We start from the raw sequence: 21,534 nt of genomic DNA, 5'->3' as shown, positions 1-21,534 counted from the left end.
AAATCATCATTATGGGGGTTCATTGGACACTGGTACATTGGCCATGATCTATCAATGTCTCCTCATGAATGCACACATGCATCTATAGACAGCACTATTTGGACTTACTTGGTTATTATAAATTAGAGGACAGGAAGTTGTGATTTAGACATATTGTGTGAGATCTAGTGGGAATCAGTGATCATGAGGGACCAACTTAATATTTAACTGAATCAAGGTTAGAAATTCTAAAAGAAGAAATTAAACAAAATAAACAAAACAAATTGTGAGTCTGTGGGAGACATTTCAGATTGGGAATATAATATGAGGTAAGTGATGTTGGGACTTAAAATTTGTGATCTTCTTTTACAAGAGTACTTTTTTTGTTTGGTTTTTCGAGACAGTGTTTCTCTGTGTAGCTTTGCACCTTTCCTGGATCTTGCTCTGTAGACCAGGCTGGCCTCGAACTCACAAAGATCCGCCTGGCTCTGCCTCCCAAGTGCTGGGATTAAAGGCATGCGCCACCACCGCCCGGCTACAAGAGTACTTTTTAAGTGAGAGGAAATGGAACTTTTGATAGCTCATGTCTAATTCAAAAGGGTAAAATAATAGTGACAGTGTCCAGGTCAGATGTGACTAAGGGATAAGATGGAAAGCCTTCTTTGCTGGGATGCACTGGGGAGGTCCGTGTGTCTGTCCTCCCCACTTCTGCTACTCCCTTTTCTTCTTCTCTCCAGCTTTAGCAAGGTTCTGGCAAAAAAGAGACAACACTTCATGATGATGAGCATCACAGTCAGCACACAGGTGAGCAGGAATACAAGCACATCCAGAGAGTGGTACTGGAACCAGGTGAGTACAGGAACAAAGGTGCTTGGCTCCTTTGTTGCTCATGACAAACTCAATCCAGAAGCTGGCTCTGTCCAGGGGCTTCACTGGATGATCCTGTTGGATTCTAAATAGCTTCATGGCATTCTCCTTATAGCTAAAGACACCAATATAAAAAACCAATTGATTTACATAAGTGCTTCAAGCCTAAGACAGGTACTGTGAAAGCATCATGAGACTCAATAAATGCCATAGATTAGCACTAGGTACTGTGTAGTTTTAATTGAGATGTTTTTGAAAGATTTCCTGTAAGCTTGTATTTTCTGAGAAATTCTTTCCAAAACTGAAATGGAAATCATTTGGGTAAGAAAACCTTTCCTGCAGAGCAAATGTTCATAAGCCTTTTCTAGCACCTTTTTGTGGGGTGATTCATAGACACCGAGCATGACCACATTGATCCTCTTTAGAAGAAATTGTGTCAAAATTCTTTATAATCTCAATAAAAACACTATTGATGATTACAAATTAGGAACTGGTGAGAATGGGACATACTTGCACAAGATGACTTGAGAGCAGGGATGCAGCTCACTGATAACTTGCTTAGAAACTATTTCCATCATCAAATATTTTAAACTAACCTCTCATACAGTATGTCTGTAGGAATAGTTTGTAGTCTTGATTGACAGTAAAAGTCCATTCCACAGTGCTTAACACATGGCAAAACATAGATTCATAGAAATGGGTTAATTTAAGATATAAGAGCTAGTTAGAAAGAGTCCTGCCATAGACTATACACTTTGTAAGTAAAGTATTCTGTATGTGTACTTGTTCTAGAAGCTGTGGGACGTATGAGACAAAGGAAAAATTCTGACTTACACTAAAGATCAGATGAATTCTACTGTTACCTTCGAGAGAACCTATCTGGACCAGGACCATCTTGAACAAAATCACTGTACCCACAAAGGGTCATTAGTGACTGTCTTCAGTGCATCAACCAAATCTGTACTGGACATTGTGAGAAAATCCAGTCTAACACCTGCACCTTTGGTCTCCATGTGAACAACATTATCAAACTGGTCTCTAAACAAAGGAATGCCAACCATAGGGATCCCGTGGTAGATCACCTCATAGATGCCATTGGTGCCACCATGAGTTATAAAAGCTCTGGTTTTAGGATGACCTAGGAAGGGGAGAAATTAAGGGCAAGGATTACTCATAAGTCTGAGATAGAGAATGAGAGGCAGGACAAGAGGCACATAAAGGGTAAATATTCTCCAGATATCATTAAAATAACCATGGGATGGCACTGAATTCCTCCCATGTCTTAGAGCAAGGAACAGTGCAAGCCCACAGAGATTAAGTGAAGGCCACATAGAGGAGGTGCAGTGTGGAAGCCGAATGATTTTGTGCAATGGACAAAAAGGGCAGAGCTCCCCCCAAGTGCAGCAAACATCTTGTGCAAGCACAGGCTGTGGTTCAGGAGAGTGTGTTCTCTTAAAGGAACAGTGAGTCACTGCTCATGGTAGGTTGTCTCTGTGTAGAGTGGGTTGGTTGATTGTACTGATGGAATGAGAATTAGGACAAGCAGTGCTTCCCCAAATACAGGACAGCCTCATGATGTGGGATTTGGGGGAACTAGTAACTGCAGAGTCATTGATGAAAGATACCATTCTCACTGGCAATTGAAATTGACCTGGAGTAAGGGAAATGGTGTATGTAAAAGTATAGAAATAGGAGATGAACACAAACATGAAATGACTTAAGAGTATCTGAAAGATAGTGACAGTGGAGATAAAAATAGATTCTCCAATCTCCAAAGTTACTGTACAGAATATTCAAAGCAATTGTTTAAGCATTTCTTCCAGAAGTAGATCACAGTTGTCTCAAATACCTTAGTGTTGACATTCACCTTCCTGAGCAGTCATTCCTCATGTCTTAGAGATCTTCTCTTGTGTACTGAGAAGTCCATTCTGGGGGATCCATTTGTACTGCTGAGTGTTGGAACCCAAGGTGTCTGATTTCTTGCCTTCAAATGGCCAGAGAACCTGTTAAGAGGAAGCTAACCTCTTATTACTTTGGTCAAATGTGAAGTTACTTCTATTAGAATTCTGGATAGATTAAGAATCATTGGAGACAAATGTCCAGTCTTGAGGAGCCAGGAGGTGAGGATGGATGATGGGAACTCTGAAGAACTACTACAGCAATACTCTTCACTCTCCTGCATTTATTCTCATGCTTTTTAAAGTTTCAGCATGCCACCTTAATATTTAACCAACAGCAACTCAGACAAAGTTAGACCCAGTAATATAAGCCAGGGGTTAAGAAATGTGTCAAGGCCGGAGAGGTGGCTTAGTGTTTATGAGTACTGGCTGCTCTTTCAGAGGACCCATTATCAATTCTCACCACCCACATGGCAGCTGTCTATCTGTAACTCCAGGTCCTTGGGATCAGACACCCTCACACAAACATACATGTAGGCCAAACACCAAGGCACATTTTAAAAAAATGTGTGAGCTGGGCGGTGGTGGCACACGCCTTTAATCCCAGTACTCGGGAGGCAGAGCCAGGCAGATCTCTGTGAGTTCGAGGCCAGCATGGTCTACAGAGCGAGATCCAGGAAAGACGCAAAGCTACATAGAGATACCCTGTCTTGAAAAACAAAAAAAGAAAAGAAAAAAAAGTGTGTGATTGTAATTCCAGTTCAACAATCCACCTGTGTTACTAATACACATAATGATTTTCCCAATATTTATTTACAGAAATTTTTTCTTTCCAAAGTCAATATAAATATTTTTTGATGGTATTTGAGTTAATCCCTTATCATCACTTTTATCACAGGTATTTGTTAGATTGGGTCTCTGTGACATGTTGTTGTCTATGTACATGGTCACTTGAAGAGCAAGTCCCCAAGTTACCTTCTACTTCAGCTTTAAAAGCCACAGTCTCCCAGGTAGAATCTGGGTTGGAAAATCCTAGCCTACCTATTGTTTTGAATAGCAAGGAAAACATTTCCATGCATAAGCCCATTTTAGTATGTAGGTGGTCACATTTGGCCAAGACCACAAAGGAACATTATGCTATTATACAAACTCCATTTTAAAAAATTTACATTTTCTTTCTTTCTATTTTCTTTTTATTGAAAAGAAATTTTTTTCATACAATATGGTCTGATTATATTTGATCTTTTCCCATTTTTCTTTTTCTATGCTTAACCTTGCATGCTCAAGGAGCTCAAACATGCCTCTGAAGATCTTCCTACTCATGAACAAAAGACATAATTCATTTTCCTTCTACTTTTGAGTAATTATCTTTACTACCTATATAAAAATTATACATGTGGATTTTTCATTCATTATGTAACTTGATGTAAATTTTACTTCTTTCAGGTATAAAGAGAAAGCCATGTGGTTATCAACCATCCACCAAGACCAGCCTATGAAGCCCCTGGACAAAGCCGTCTTCTGGATTCAGTTTGTCATGCACCACAAAGGAGCCAAGCACCTGAGGCCACTTGCACACAACCTCACCTGGTTCCAGTACCACTCTCTGGATGTGGTTGGATTCCTACTCGCCTGTGTGGCAGCCATGGCTTTCTTTACCATAAAATCCTGCTCATTCACTTATCAAAAGTTTATAAAGATGGGAAAGAAAATGAAGAATGAGTAGAGCTCATTGAGAATGTACTACATGAGCTAAATTTCAGCATCATTCTAATTTATCAACTGCCTTCTAAATATTCACTGATTAATTTATCAAGTCATATCTTCTTTTGACAGATGAAGGGCAAGGGGAAAATAATGTAATTCCGTTATATTCTCAAAAGATAAAAACCATAATAAAAATGAAAACGTTGAGCAAGCTGTAAGGAACAACCTAGTAAACAGAGTCCCTCCATCACATCTGGTTCAGTTCTGCTTTCTGATTCCTGCCTTAACCACTGACCTGCTTTTCCTCAGTAACGGACAGGGAGCTATGAGATGAAATAAACCCTCCCCTTCCTCAAATAAACACAAATATTTAAAAAATTCCAACACAGGAGAGGCCTGGGCCTGGCCTGAGCAGGCACCACTATGATGAGCAAATACGGGGTGGAGAGATGGGAGAGAAAGAGAAGAGGAAGCAGTTTGTCTCTATGAAGAGAAGCAGAACAGCAGACATGAAGGCAGCAGGGAACAACCCAATGTCAGAGGCCTGCACTACCACCTGAAGCCATGGAGCTATCTGTGATGCCAAGGAGGGCCATATCTGGGTCCGTGGACTTTCTTTATCAGGGGTCTGTGTCTGTGTCCATAGTGACATGGACCTCCTTGGTCTGGGCTGCCATTTGAGTCCATTTAATGTTTGAGTCCTGTGCTGAGCTGGTTCATCCACTCACCAGCCACCACACTGTAGCACCAGCAGTGATGTGAGCACTTGCCTTTACAGTGGGGGGAGAGCTGGCCCCCTAAGCCAGTGTAGAAGAGCTGACCTCATGACTGAGTGGGGGAGAGCTGGCCCCCTATGACGGTGTAGAAGAGCTGACCTCATGACTTAGTGGGGGAGAGATGGCCCACTATGACGGTGTAGAAGAACTGACCTCATGACTGAGTGGGGGAGAGCTGGCCCCCTATGACAGTGTAGAAGAGCTGACCTCATGACTGAGTGGGGGAGAGCTGGCCCCCTATGACAGTGTAGAAGAGCTGACCTCATGACTTAGTGGGGGAGAGATGGCTCACTATGACGGTGTAGAAGAACTGACCTCATGACTGAGTGGGGGAGAGCTGGCCCCCTATGACAGTGTAGAAGAGCTGACCTCATGACTGAGTGGGGGAGAGATGGCCCCCCTATGATGGTGTAGAAGAGCTGACCTCATGACTTAGTTGGGGAGAGCTATTCTATCCCTCATCTTGACAGTGCAGGAGAGCTGGCCCTGTTGGCATGGATATGGAAGAGCTGGCCCTGATGATGTGATCCCAGGAGTGGCAGCCCCATCCCTCACCTGTACATTATGGGAGAGCTGGCCCTGGTGACACGGGCAAGGGAGAGCTGGTGGGCTGACCAACTCAGCTACTACCCAGGCCAAGATTCAGGGCTTTGAGCAGGCCCACCCCAACACCTACCCCATCTATGAGCTGCTGGAATTAATGAAGGTGCTGGTCCTGCAGAACCAAAGTTGTAGGAGCTCCATGACACAGGGCAACAACAAGATATCTTACAGGAATCTCAGTAGGATCCAGCTCCAATAGTGTAGCAGGAGCCAGAGGCCTGAACCAGACCACTGACACATTGCAATGAACATTTGCAAGTAAAATTGTCTGTTCAAAGAGTATAAGGTGTGAGACGCCATGGCACACTGCAGCTTCTACCATGAGACTTTTTGTGATTTTTTTTTCTATTTTCTTTTGTTGGGGAAGGTTACAGGGGTGGGAGGCAGATGTGGAAGGACTGGGAAATGAGTGGGATTGGAGTGCATGATGTGAAATTTTCAAAGAATCGGTAAAAAAAAAAATAATTATGGGAAAAATTCAAACAAACAAAGAAATAACCCTTATTATAAAAGAAAGTAATAGTGTGAAATAAATGAAATGAGTAATAATCTCATCCTGACCGCTCTTCTCACATTCATAGGAGTCATGATAATAACTGGGTGTTGGGTAATTACATGTATATGAAGTAGTTGGTTCAATGATCAATTTAAAAACAATAACTGAAAAGTTCATATATCTTATCATAATAGCCTATGATGATTGTCGCAGAACAGAAAGGGCAGACAATGTTAAGTGGAGTTAAAGTAAAGAATGAAATTGTATTGTAAGGGGAGAAATGTAAATAAAATGAACTGTCTTTTTTATCAGAATGCTGAACAAGACAAAGTTCTATATTTAATAAATTTGGAAATACAGTGGGATTGGAGTGCATGATGGGAAATTTCCAAAGAATCAGTAAAAAAAAATAATTATGGGAAAAATTCAAACATCCTTCCCCAGTTAGCATATTTTTCAAATATCAAAGTTTATGGTTAAGGTTAAATGTTGCTCTCAAAATTGCACTTTGCTCATCAGCTGTACCATTTTGAATTAAGCAACCAAGTAAGAGTGAGGATGCAGAGGGCATGGCCAGTGGGCTGTGCGGACCTCAGCAACTAGCATGCCCACACAAGATTTGTCTTTTGAGTGCATTTGGCATATTCACACAAACATTTCTTATAATATCATGTTAATAAAAGTTAAACAGAAACCTCACCAAGCAGGGGACAGTTGCCAGGCAGAAAATGCTGCTGCAGGTTTCCATTGGGAAATCTCCTCCCATGAGGATGCTTAGGAAGTCCTAGGAAGTCTTGACCCATGCCATGGTGAAGTCCTTCATCTGTGTCAGGCCAGCACATGTGAGGGACCAGAAGGTCCCTGAGAGCACAGATGGACATGTGTGAGTTTATCAACAGTGCTGGAAGTGCAATTGTAACCAAAGCTAGAGTCATACACAGAGGCCAGTTTTGAAGTCCTCTTGCAGATGAGTATCAACACAAAGGCTCAGTAAACTTTTTCAGAAGGAGCACCGCATGTGATCTAAGGGGCAACTTCCAAAGTTCCAATTCCTGTCTCTTTTTATTTTGCCTTAGCTTTGTGCTATTAGGGGTCACAGCTTACATCTGATTCATTCACATATCAGTGCTACCCTGTGGTTAGTTCATTAGCACATCAAGGCCTATCTTTAGCTTGGCTCTGTCTGGGCTGCCTGGTGTCATCTCTCCTGGGACTGGAATTACTGATGGTTTTGAGTTACCATGTGGTTGCTGGAAATTGATCTGAGTCTTTTGGAAGAGAAGCTAGTAATCTTAACTGCTGAGCCATCTTTTCAGCCTGATGTTAACATTATTAAAAAGGAGCATATTAACAAGTACAATGTAAATTTAAACATCACAATAGTAATTCAGATAAGCACATTCTTCTAGCTTGCTCTTTTGCTAGCAAAATACCTAAAGGCTGTGTGGCACACACTAAAGACGCTACCAGAGGAGGTCAGGTTGGTTTGGAGGATGAGGATGATACAAAATATATGAAACTCTGATTTGTATGATGCAGTATATATTTGGTACATAATCTGACAATATTTGTGTTGCTTGTATATTGAAATAGTCATGTACATAGCTTACTAAAGAGCTATTCAGAGAGAAAGGTGGATGGGATACACCAACTCTGGTACCTACTGAGCCAAATGTCTTTAGAGGCACCAGAAATCAATCCACATAGGGAAGGATAGAGCTATCTTTACTTGAAGTAGGAAGATATAAGAAAAAGAGTAAAAACAAAAAGTAAAATCAAAGCAAGTCACAAAGTCTATTATATTAATAAAGTACATATCATGTTTTAGGAAACTGCAAGACAGTATGTCACGAATCCTCAATCTGTGGCAGTTTTAATGAAGGAAGCATGTTATAAATTGATAAAAGTGTTTTAATCTGATTTAATATTGGACATTGCATTTTAACATAGATTTTGAAAGTAAATAAGCTTTTGAGCCAGTATGTCTAGAGATAACTGACAACATTTTGAGTCATGTTAATGGATGCTAACATTTAGATTACTGTCCTAGTGATGTGATAAGATTTAATACTTGCAGTATAACCCTGTGACTCAGCATTTTGTGTTTATGATTAAAGCTTACAGTTCTGAGAAGTCAAGTGGAATCAACGTCCGACTGCATGATTATGAGAAGTTCGTCTTAGGATATGTTAAAACCATTGCTTCTATGTTATGCTCTTATGTATATACAAATTCCCTGTCTGGTAATTCACTCAACTGAGCTGAAGATTTGTCAGACTAGTTAACATTACTTTCATACATACTTCTTCCTCTCCCTTCCTTCCTTTGTCCTTCATTTCTTTCTTCCTATCTATCCATCTATCTATCTATCTATCTATCTATCTCCATCTTTCTTTCTTTTTCTTTTTTATGCAGACACCCATAAATCACAAAACAGAATCTCAATGGGTTCATTTTTTTTGGTGAAGTATTGACTATTTAATATTCATGAAGACCCTCCCTCTACTTAGTGACTTCTGACCTCTTAAGGGTCATCAAGCAACACATATTGCCAATATAAAGAGCAGGAGAATAATAACAAGACCTTGATGATCTGTATTCCCTGAAAGCTAAGTTTAAACTAGCTACATGGAAGGGCTGATTGTGTTTCCACTCTGTGTGGGAGCTCCCAGTGCCCCCAGTTTATGCCTTGATGCCATCTTGACTTGAGGTCAGAGAATTCAAGCTTGTCTTTGCTCTTTTAGGCTGGATAACAGGATGTTTGACCAAAGGCCAGACCAGATGTCTTACTCATCAAGGTTCGATAATAGGATGTTTTTCCTATCTATATTATTTCTCAATCCTCTCTCCTCTACAGGACTGCTTTGCAGGGCCCAGTAGTTCTGATATTATATACACTTACTAGTTTACTTGTCAGATATTTTAGGATTCAGTTTCCAGCTTCTTGACCCACACCAGGACTGATTTCTTTTTTCTTTCTTTCTTTTTTTTACATAAGATTATGTAAATTTTGTGGCTTTTGTGAGGTTATATTGTGTCAACTTTATTAATAGTGTAAATGAATGTTGTGAGCTGTTTTCCACCTTTGAGTTCAGTCACAATCCTACATATTTCAGTTGGCATTTATTCATTATTAAAATAAGAAATTGAATTTTAAAAGAGTTCCCAAGCCCAAGAAAAGGCTTATCCATATAGACACAAGAAGCACACACAACACCAAATACATCAGACCAGGAAAAAAAATCTCCCCACATCATATCACAATTAAAACACTAAGTATATAAGTATACAGAAGAAACAAATAGTACTAGAAGCTGCAAGAGGTGGAAAACACAAGTCATTCTAATTAAAGGAACAATTGACCAAAAAAATTTTACTACCCTAAATATGCATGTACCAAATTCTGGTGACAATTTCATTAAAAGTATACTACTGGATTTAAAGACATAGATTAATAGCAAGCCATTAGTAGTAGATGATTTAAGTACCCTACTTTCTCCAATAGATTCCTCTAAAAGACTGGTCATCTCAACAAAAATTAAGCAGAAGAATATCAGAATCAAATAACATCATACATCATCTGAGATTCAGAGATATCTACAGAATATTCCCTAAACACCAAAGAATATACATTCTCCTCAGCATCCCACAGAAGCTTCTCTAAAATAGACAGCACACTAAGACACAAAACAAATATTGACAAATTCAGAAAGTTTAAAATAACTCTTTGTATCTTATCTACAGGAGATAGAGAGAGAGAAGAGGGTAAGTAACAGTAAGGATTTATTTACCTCAAGTTCAATGTAATATATGTCTATTATATACATATGCATATACAGTTTAAATGAAATTTTCCTACTTGGAAAACTATAAGAGCCATAGACTGAGGGAAAAAAAAAAACCCTCATAACATGTGTGAGAAGTCACCTCTTGAGTTGTTGCTTAGGGTGGTCCAAAAGACTCCCAAAACATTAAGGATTATTGCTATTGATTTCAGTTGCTCCCCAGGGGGTGGAGATAAGTTCCTATTGCTGAAGACACCATGCACTTCAGACAAAGGACCCATAGGAACTGAGCTGAATCTGAACTGAAAGTCTCCTTCCTGACGCCTAGCTTTCCTGGTAGCAGTAGATGTCATAGAAGGGAGAGGGAAAACACCAGCAGCCATCCATACCCAGTTATGATATCTACGAACTATAACAATAACCAACATGGCATAATAGCCTTAAGAGTACAATACTGGCACTCCTTTGCTTGCAATTACCAAACACTCTCTAATTGAACTTAAGACCCACTCAACAAGAGAAAAATCATACCTGGTACTAGAAACCTAGCTAATTATCTGGAGCAGATGACAGCATAGATCTTCGAGGAGAACTTACAATGTACTTTACTGAACCAGCAAAATTCCTAGCTCCTCCCCATGAGAAAAGAGGTGCTGTGCCATTATGAAAATGTGTCCACTTCGAAGTAACTATTACTGATAGGAAGCACCTTAGGCCCAAAAGTGTGGCTTCACTCCTGTGCAATATGTCTATGGTTATTTCAGTAGCCTAGGCTTAGGAAGCAGTGAATTGTAATGCCAGCTTGCACATAGCTTTCCTAGTGAAAAACAATTATTGGCAACTCTAGAAGTGATCCAACTAATCACAGTTTAGGGTACCTATTTATTACCTGAAATTAGGTCATTTCAGGATAGAAGGATTCCAAAAGAACCAAATACCTCCAGAGTGCAGAGTGGCCAATTCTTTCTTCTTCAAAGAGAAGGAAGCAAATTTCAAACAGCATCCATATGTCTGCATTACCCAAAGGAAGAAGCAGTGTAAAAAATAGGCTTACCAAAGTAAAAATCTTCTGGCATTTCCTCTTACAAATTTCACAACTAAGATAAGATTGAAAATAAATGAACATTGTAATGCAAATTATACCATGTTTGCTTGATTTTAAGCATTTGTTATTATCTGTCTAATTAACTGTTGGTTCGAGCTTTGTACTGATAACATTTGCTGTGACTTGTATCCTGTCAGCTAGTAAGACAGGGTAATGGTTTATTGCAGAGACATGAAGCCACACCTTTGGGCCCAGGGTATCCAAGGTCTGTAACAGTTATTTCAAGGTGGATCCATCCTTATCACTGAGTTGTCTGGGTGCTTCCTGGCAGATGTGAATTTATAAAAATGCTACCTTTTTGCTTCTCATGTTATTAGGCAGTGTTTCTGAGAAGGAACTGTTCAACCTCTTTTGGAGTCCATATAAGAATGAGTAAGGCTAACTGAGTGCTTCATAAGAGTTTCAACAGAGGTAAAACCATTCAGACTAGCCTTTGAGGCAACTACCTAGGATTAGTAATAGGTGGATAGGACTACTTTTCTGCTCCTTAGGGCCTCTCAGGAAAAATACCCTCACGTCAGACTTCCTGACAATTTTCCTGTGGTTGAGGTTATCATATTGCTTCAGATAAATGAGCAGAAATGTAAAATTGATACCTGGACAAGAGTTGGATATGAAAGAACATATTTTTCCTGAAAGCTCTCTAGAGTTTGAGCCATTTGTGGCATGAAGTGGTACTACTTATGGCAATATGGAGGTGGCAGACATCATTAGCTTGTTTATAAGGCTGAATAAACTAAGTTGTCAATGCAGTTACCCAACTACTTCACAGAAACCCTACCACGTAGAGTCCCAAGATGGTGATATGGAATAGGAACCTGAGTGAGAATACACTGTTGAGTGGATTTTCCAAGTCAAACTTCAATGTGATAACCTAGTAACTCCTAAAAGTGGGTTCAAATCCTGTCTTAGTTAGGGTTTCTATTGCTTTGAAGAGACACCATGACTATAAATGGAAATACTCAATTGGGGTGGCTCACTTACAGTTCAGTAGTTCAGTCCATCATCATCATGGTGGGACAAGGAGGCATGCAGGCAGACATGGTGCTGGAGAACTAGCTGAGCATCTTATATTTTACAGACAACAGGAAGTGGTCTGAATACACACTGAGTGAAGCTTGAGCAATGGAGACTTCAAAGCCCACCCTGACAGTGACATACTTCCTCCAACAAGGCCACACCTCATAATAGTGCCACTCCCTGGGCTTATGTGAGCCAGTACATTCAAACTTCCACAGAGGTTTCAGGGAAGCAAGCTTCTATATCTACAATTTTGTAGGAATGATATACTTGCTTCCCATTTTCCAGTAAGTGAAAAGCATGTTATTCACATTTTATCTTGAAATATGTGAAAAGGTAGATTCTATATTCTTTGTCCTCTATTTAGAAAGTCATAAGATATGTTATGACTTGGATATTCCATAGATGTATGTCTTTGAATTTTTGATCCTCCATTTTAGAAATTTTTTGTGAGGTAGGGAAACATTGAGGAGATGGAACCTGGTTCTAGGAAATGGGTCATGGGTAGGGATGCTTTACAATCTATATTATGGTCCTGTTTCATGTCCAATTTCTTCCTGATTCACTCAAATATGAGATAAATGCTTCACACTCCCGATGCAATAGTTGTGACTGTTCTTGTCTTGAACAACCCTAAAAATAAAAGCATAAATAAACCCTTCCTCTTCTGAGTTTTTGTACGTTGTTTAGTTATGATGAGAATAGTCACCAATACAGAAAATTAGTGATAACAAATGGGCTCATTACCATGATAACCTGGCTATAGGGTTCACAAATGATTGTCTAACGATTTTTCAAAGAAATATGGAAAAATATGGACATGTGAGATGCAAGAATCTAGAATTCTGTAAGCAAATTCTGTGGGACATTTGGATTGGAGCCTAGAAGACCAGAAAGTGAAAAAGCAAGGTGTGGAAAGTATAAGCTGGATTCATGAGGTTTCAGCAGATAATGAGGATTTTGTCAAGGTCTGTGTTAGTGGCCATTTATGCTGTATTCTAGTGAAGAATCTTATTGTGTTCTATCTATGACCTGAGAACTTTAGTAACACTAAATTCAAAAATAATGGAATATGTTGCTTGGTGGAAAAAATTCCAGGAATGATTCACTTTTGACCTACTTTTAAATTCAAACATGAAATCTGAACTCTAAAATCTACTTATTCATTTGAACTGCAGCAATTTTGGTGAACACAAAGAATATGATAGTTCCAAGGAACACAGACATTCCTGCCATTATTATTTTGTAGGGGTCGTTGTTTCCGTATAGTCTTTAGAGGACTTTTGTCTCTCAGACAATCAGTGTTAAGTGTTTTTCAGATACTGATTTGTGACAATCAAAACAGTCTTTATTGTCATAGGTATGCAGTGGTCAGATGCACTTCAATATTTGGCACATAGAAGAGTAGAAATAGAATTGTACCTAAAAGATGCTGTCATTTTTAGGGTGTGTGTGAGATATAAAATAAGAAGTCATCCTCTTTGGTGCTGTAGTCCCCTCACTCATGTATCTCTCCAACCACTAGAGCAGCACAGGAATCAAATATAGACAAGGAAATAGAAGTGAAGATTGAAAGGAGAAAGGAAGGAAGGAAGGAAGGAAGGAAGGAAGGAAGGAAGGAAGGAAGGATGGAAGGAAGGAAGGAGAAAAGAAGGGAGAGAGGGAGGGAGGGAGGGAGGGAGGACCCAGGTCTCTTTAACATGCAGTTTTAGTCACTTACATTGATTAGTAAAGGATGGTCTGTTTAAAGTACTCCTCTGAAGAGTGCATAGCAGCCTGATGTCACACATGTACCCACATACTAGATAGAGGAGGTGAGGAAGAACAATGAATTTTATGTAGAGAGATATTTATAACTTGAGTTGCCACCAAAGGAAAGACAATGTTCTGAGAGACCTTGAAATCATGGAAGGTTAGAATTCAGCTGCAAAAGAGGTTAGAATTCAGAAGATCTGCATTCCAGACTTCTGTTGTTTGCTTGACAAGCAATACAGCCTGTGTGGGATCTGCTTAGGCCACATGTAACACTTCCAACCTCACAAGGTTCTGATTTCACCTATCATCTTTCTCCTGGCTGTCAAACTTCAAAATAAAGTGAGAGGCAGTCATTTTGTTGAAACTGTAAAAGAATAAATAGTGAAAGATTAAACATGTAGTTTTCAGAACTTACTGATGATCATTTTTGTGAGCCTAATTTATGATTGATAGATACTAGATAAAGTGCTATGTTTTGATGATAGAATATATATCCCATAACTATTGTATAAAATCTGCTATCAACATTAGTTAGGTCTGTTGGGTTTTGATAATAGTTCAATCCCAATATTGCTTTTGTGGACTTCATTTGCCTATATGATTAACTCAATTTCTAAATTACTATAAGATTTATAAGGAAATATGTCTATTTCAGTTTCTTATAGTTCTGTTTCTCCTTTAGAGTCATATGTTGTCTTATTGTTTCATAAATTTTGTATCACTGTGTTGTTATTTGCCCACATAGCGAGTCAATTGTATTTATTTTGTATGTAGGATGGCATAGTCGCTAGTTTCTGTTATTAACTTTACTTGATTAAGAAATGCTTGTGGTGTTATGACATAATTCTTGGGTATTTATTTGCAGGCATTTCCAAAGAATATTAACTTTTTAGTTCTACAACATACAAGGAATATGTTAAGGCTCTCATCACCATGAACATTCTTACAGTTGCAATGACATGATGGACACCAATTGTTTAAAATATAAGCCTACATAAACCATTCCTCCTATAACTTGCTTTTTTGTCAGGCATCACCTAATGATGACAGATATAACTAATGAGTGGACCTTATTTTTAAATAATTAAAACTTCTCAATGATAACTGTAGTTAGAGTTTTCCTGCCTGGCCCACAGTCAGGACAAATCTCTCTTACCCGCCAGTCCCACAGTCGCTCAGACCCAACCAAGAAAGCACACAGAAACTTATATTGCTTATAAACTGTATGGCTGTGGCAGGCTTCTTGTTATCTACTTCTTCTATCTTAAATTAACCCATTTCTGTTAGTCTATACTTTGCCACATGGCTCGTGGCTTACCAGTGTCTTTACATGTTGCTTCTCATGGCGGTGGCTGGCGGTGTCTCTTCCCAGCCTTCTACTTCCCAGAATTCTCTACTCTCTTGTCCCGCCTATACTTCCTGCCTGGCCACTGGCCAATCAGAACTTTATTTACACAGAGCGATATCCACAGCACTTCCCCTTTTCTTTCTTTTTTTTTTTTTTTTTTTTAAGGAAGGTTTTAACTTTTACATAGTACAATTACATATAACAAAACAATTATCAAGCAAGAATTACAGTTACAATATTAAAGAAGATATCCTATCTATCTTATATTTGTGAGTCTAAGGTTTTATATCTAACTTATCTTTTATCATAACTGAGGAAATTATAACTATCTAGTCTTCAACCACATCAAAGGCCTCAGAAGGATATAATATTACCTGAGAACCGGGAGAAGGATGCAAGCATTTTTCGGGAGTCTTGCAAGAGTAGACAGAGACAGCTGGCAGCCTGGACAGTCACCTAATGTTCCTTTGTAAAGTTGGGGCATCTGTTTTCAGCCCACAGGGCTAGAGTCTCTTGGTCATTTCTCTCAGTGTCCTGTAGAATGTCTGGCAGTTTCCTCTGTGAAGCAGGAACCTGAAGGACCATTTTGTCAAGCAAAGTTTAGTGGTCACCTTTCTATGGGTCCTGCATGTCCAGTTGATCAAGCAGTCCAGGCAAGAACAGTTTCTTGCCCAAATGGCTATTTTTGCAAAGGTGATGATAAGATATGAAGTGTCTTCAATGCCCATCCTCCTCTCTGAAGTAAATTGGTGCTGCCAGGAGCAGACATGTCTAACTGTCCAGAAAGTCTAAATTTTAAAAGTATTTTAAATGCCATATTCTGTAGGTCTTTGAAGTCTTTGAAGATTACCTATCTGTCTGAAATATCTCTATGTATACCTAGAAGACTTAACTAACATGGCTACGAGTATGATTACCATAGATGACTAATTATTAATCTATTTTTAATTATCCATTACAATTTAAATGAGCTATACAAACATAATACCTTAAACATGAGTAGAAATATGCACACAGTATAACAAAATTAACTTTAAGTTTGTATCAATAGACTAAAGTCTATACCAACGTAAAACATTTTAAACAAGTTGTTGCTCTTTAGAAGTAAGTTCCTTAAACTACCCTTTTATCCTATTATATCTATATCATATCCCCATTTCTTCTTTAGAAAGAGATCATGTTTATAATCAATCTACTTTAAATAAAAATATTGGTTTTTCTCTGTCCCACACCAGAGGGCTCTTCTGATTTGGGACACAAGAATCTCTTAACGTTTTCTTTTAGCAATATGTCTGGGTTTAGAGAAGGAGTGAGCCAATTCCATCTCCAAAGCCAGCTTGATAATTTTGGGAATGTGGGCGTAGTTTCTCTTACTACTTCCTGCTGGAGGGGGGCGCTGTATCTTATGGGGACACAAAGAAAATTTTAGGATTATGGAGTAGTCCATTAGAGTGAACCTCTGAGCCAGTTGCCTTGAAACCATTCTAGATGTTAGATCATCTGGGCCATGGTGTCATCAGAGACCTTTCAGGTGGTCTTGGCCGATCAAACCTGATGTATCTTAATCTGGAACAAATCCACAGCCTCTGGTTTTCTGTGGAAACAAAAGCAGAGACTCCTTTCCAAAGCAACATATCCTTATATCCAAATTTTGAAGTTAAGGTACCTTTAAAATTTACATACTTGTTTAACTCAACAGCTTTTACGATCAAATCTTTTTCTGTAGTTAAAAATCCCAAAGACAAGACAAACCAGATTCTCTGTGTAATATCCATCTTTGTAAGACTGAAACGCTGCTGTGGCTGCTGGCTCCGCCCACCCCTGCTTCCCAACATGGCGGCGGTACAGTTTACTGCCAGCTCTGGGTCTGAAGCCATGTGTACCATCAAGTATCAGAATCAGTTCTATCAAAGCAGCACATAGCCTAGAAATCTTTTCTTTTAACTGGCAAAGGCTAAATCCACCATGCAGCAGAGCAAAGTGCTGCTTGTAGACTCCTCATTTCCGCCGCACTGCAGGTCAGACGCACATGCCAGGAACCCGCCATAGTAGCTCAAACCGGCAGGCTGCCGCTAACTTGAGAGAGACAACTAGGAAGCTGTTTTTAGCTCCGTCTTAGAATCTTTTTTCTCGGATTTTAGGTGGAAACTCTTGCCAACACGTTGGACGCCATTTGTAGTTAGAGTTTTCCTGCCTGGCCCACAGTCAGGACAAATCTCTCTTACCCGCCAGTCCCACAGTCGCTCAGACCCAACCAAGAAAGCACACAGAAACTTATATTGCTTATAAACTGTATGGCTGTGGCAGGCTTCTTGTTATCTACTTCTTCTATCTTAAATTAACCCATTTCTGTTAGTCTATACTTTGCCACATGGCTCGTGGCTTACCAGTGTCTTTACATGTTGCTTCTCATGGCGGTGGCTGGCGGTGTCTCTTCCCAGCCTTCTACTTCCCAGAATTCTCTACTCTCTTGTCCCGCCTATACTTCCTGCCTGGCCACTGGCCAATCAGAACTTTATTTACACAGAGCGATATCCACAGCAGATAACCTTTTACTGTGTTTAGATAACTACATGACTATTATTCTAGGGGAGTGTTTTAGTACAGTTTCTTTACAGCATCTTCAGCTATACTAAACAGTGATATTGGTGTATGTTTCTCTGTTCAAGGCTGAATAGGTTGTGCACTTTTATCATACTTTACTTTTCAACTTTTCTAGAAAGCTGGGTAACTACTAGTTTTAGCATGACATGATTAGCTCTGTGTTTTATACATGTTATATAAGATGGGGTCACCATGTTGGGTCCAGTCATGTCCATTTATGGATGTAATATAGTAGCTAGAATACCAACCTGAAATCCTAAGGGATTGCTGGACCACATCAAGGGCCTTAAGTAGAACATGAATCAGCGTCCAATGGTTGCATGGATGCACTTGTAGGAGTTGACATTCTCAGGAATAGCAGATATGCTCTTTTCTGAAGTGCATGGTATATAGATGCATTTATTCAACACTTACCAGTTTCTTTATGAGACACTGAGATTCTGAGAAAAAGCTAATCAGTTATTAAAGCACATTAGAGGTATACATGAATAAGTTAAACCAGGAAATTGGCTTGTGAGAGCCTTGGTAGAGAAAAATCACTTAGGGTGTTCTATTTAGCTGTTTTGGTGGGGTCATTCGGCCTTCTCTAAATAAATCCACTCAGACATTCAGCCAAGCTATTTTGTAGAGGCAAGTATGCAGAAACATGCTCTAGTGAATGCTATACTGGTAACAGAAGAGTGAGCATATTTATTAAGTTATTTCACAAGGGATTCTACTGAGTAGGTTTCCTTTTTTTTTTTGGTTTTTTGAGACAGAGTTTCTCTGTGTAGCTTTGCTCCTTTCCTGGGTCTCACTCTGTAGACCAGGCTGGCCTTGAACTTACAAAGATCCACCTGCCTCTGCCTCCCTGAGTGCTGGGATTAAAGGCATGCACCACCACTGCCCGGCCTGCTGTTTCCTTTTATAAGACCTTTGTTTTATTTTTCGACAGTTTGTGACAAGTATATAATAAGTAATGATCAAACACCAGCTTCCCACTCCATTTTTCCCACTAATCCACACTGTTTTTCACTCCCATCTTCAAAAGTTCATTTTTGAAACACAGTTGAGTTCACTTAACACATACTGTCAGTATGTGCATGGGTATAAAGTCATCTCCTGGAGCATGATTACCTCTCTCATGACTGGAGCTTCTCACTCTTCCTCCCTAGCAGTCATCACCTACCAATAATTCCTCAGGTAGACATGGGACTTCAAGTATCCCCCTATTCATTCTGGGATTATGGCTGGTTTAATCTTATGGGGGTTTGTGCATGTAGTCACTGCCTGTGATTCATATGTGTAATGGTTCTGTAATGTACAGAGAATGTTGTTCTGCCCCAGCCATCCACTACTTCTGGCTCTTAGACCCACGGTGTGCAATCTCAACACACCCTTTTATACTTTGGCCCTTCCTAGAACATGCTAGTAGAATGGCTTTTTTCACATTCACAGGTTTTTTGGCTTTGTCAAAATAATGACTGAAAAAGGTCACTACTTCTCATGAAATTCTTGCAAACACGTAGTCAAGGTATTTATGCTTTATTGCAAATATACTATAAAACTTTTCTCACACAGTTTAAGTTGGTGAATTTTGTGTAATAAGTACATTAATTACAAAATTTTTTTATTCCTTTTGTGGAAGAAATAATGATCTGCTGTGTAAATTAATATGAGTTCCATTTTGTTTAGAGGAGAATTCAGAAAGCAACCATATTACTCCTCTCACTTCTATTGAGAGACATTATATAGATTATTCAAGTATCTATGTACCATAGATGATGGAACATGCAGTCATCACCTCCTGGCTTATTGAAAACACTTCATCATAAAAGAGATATTAAACACACTCATGTAAAAAGATAGCAAATAAAATTAGCATTCTCTATTTTGTCCTTCAACATGTTGATGATCATTCAGTTACCAGCTTTAATCAATGCAAGTTATACATTAACTTCTGGGCTATTTTCTTTTTAGATAATAGTGAAAGTAGTGACAGAAGGGAACACACTGTGAACAGAGGGACTTTGATTTCCCAGGATGCCTGTGAAGTGGATGTCTGCTCTACTCCTGCTGCAGATGAGTTGCTACTTCAGATATGGGAACTGTGGGAAGGTGTTGGTATGGCCAATGGAATACAGTCACTAGATGAATTTAAACATAATACTGGATTAACTTGTACAAAGGGGTCATGAAGTGACTGTTTTGAGACCTTTGTCTTCTATCTTACTCGATCCCAAAAAACCATCTGGTCTTAAATATGAAACATTTCCTACAGCTTCCAATAATGATGAAGTAGAAAAGTTTTTTACCCAATGGGTCAATATGTGGGTATATGATGTGCCAAAAGATACATGTTGGAGATATTACCCATCAATGAACATAAAGTTTGGGCAATTTTCTGATTTGTGGTTAAAGCTTTGTAGAGAAGCAGTTTCAAACAAACAACTTATATCAAAACTACAGAAATCCAAGTTTGATGTTGTTCTTTCAGATCCTATTGGTCCCTGTGGTGAGCTGATAGCTGAGTTACTCCAAGTACCCTTTGTGTACAGTCTTCGCTTTGGTAATGGCTACGCAATAGAAAAGTACAGCGGGGGACTTATACTCCCTCCCTCCTATGTACCTATTGTTTTGTAAGGGCTAAGTGGCCAAATGACATTCATGGAGAGGGTAGAAAATATGGTATGTTTGCTTTATTTTGACTTTTTCTATGAGTCATTTCCTGCTAAGGACTGGGATCCATTTTTCAGTGAAATTTTAGGTAAGTTGTGTCTCTCATCAGCAGAGTGAGGGCCTCCCTTTCATTGCTCTTAAAGATATTCTAGGTGCAAATATGTCTTTCATGCTGAAATGATTAAATGAAATATAATATTGCACAACAATCTCACTACAACATCATGTTTAAATCTCCATTTTAAAGACCTAAACTACTGAAGCTTGGATCCAAATATATTTTGTTGGTATCATTGGCAGTCATGGTCTTCTAGTTTAAAAAAGAAAGCCGCAAATAAGCAAGAGCAAAAATTTCTATTCTCATGCTTTCTGAAAACTTTCCAGATAATATGTGTAAATATTTTTACAAAGAAATACATATTATTAAATTGCTAATGCAAATGAAAGTAGAGATAGATGCCAGAAATTCTTCCAGATATAACCCTCTTAGGAAACAAAGTATCAAGGGATAGCTTGTTTGTTGTAGAAACTAACATGATTCCTGCAAACATTGTCCCCATAATTATGCTGGGATAGCTTGACTCTAGGGATAGAATGCTCCTTTATAATTGTATCTGCTTTTCTGAAGCTTTAGTGGAGAACAAAATACATGGCAGATAGATAGGGACTTCATTGATTATATAATGAATAGGATTGCTGAATTATTGAGGTAACATTAGCATTTCATCTCAGTTTACCTTTAATATACATATATTATGTAAACCACAAATAAATTGCTTTGTAAATAAAGTAAATAGATTTGTTTCATGAATGATCACTTTGTGTCTTTGAGTAAAATCATTCCAACATTTTTCAGACGATATATATTTTATTCATGTGGCAATACTTTCATTACCATTTTGCTCTTCCATCTCCAACTCATTTCTCTGTTTA

General features: G+C 38.9%; 1 protein-coding gene across 1 annotated transcript in view; it reads right to left on the bottom strand.

The window, feature by feature from the left end:
- Positions 1-690: 690 nt before the first annotated feature.
- LOC118592200 (UDP-glucuronosyltransferase 2B7-like) overlaps positions 691-21,534 on the bottom strand; it is a 250,379-nt gene continuing 229,535 nt past the window's right edge. Inside the window, 4 exon segments of the mRNA XM_036201010.1 lie at positions 691-737; positions 740-843; positions 845-961; positions 1,765-1,984. Coding sequence (XP_036056903.1) covers positions 691-737; positions 740-843; positions 845-961; positions 1,765-1,984 — 488 coding nt within the window.

This window comes from Onychomys torridus, chromosome 10 (assembly GCF_903995425.1).
Source record: "Onychomys torridus chromosome 10, mOncTor1.1, whole genome shotgun sequence".
In the NCBI taxonomy this organism is placed as follows: domain Eukaryota; kingdom Metazoa; phylum Chordata; class Mammalia; order Rodentia; family Cricetidae; genus Onychomys; species Onychomys torridus.
The sequence above is the reverse complement of the archived record's forward strand: the minus strand, read 5'-3'. Positions and strand labels throughout refer to the sequence as shown.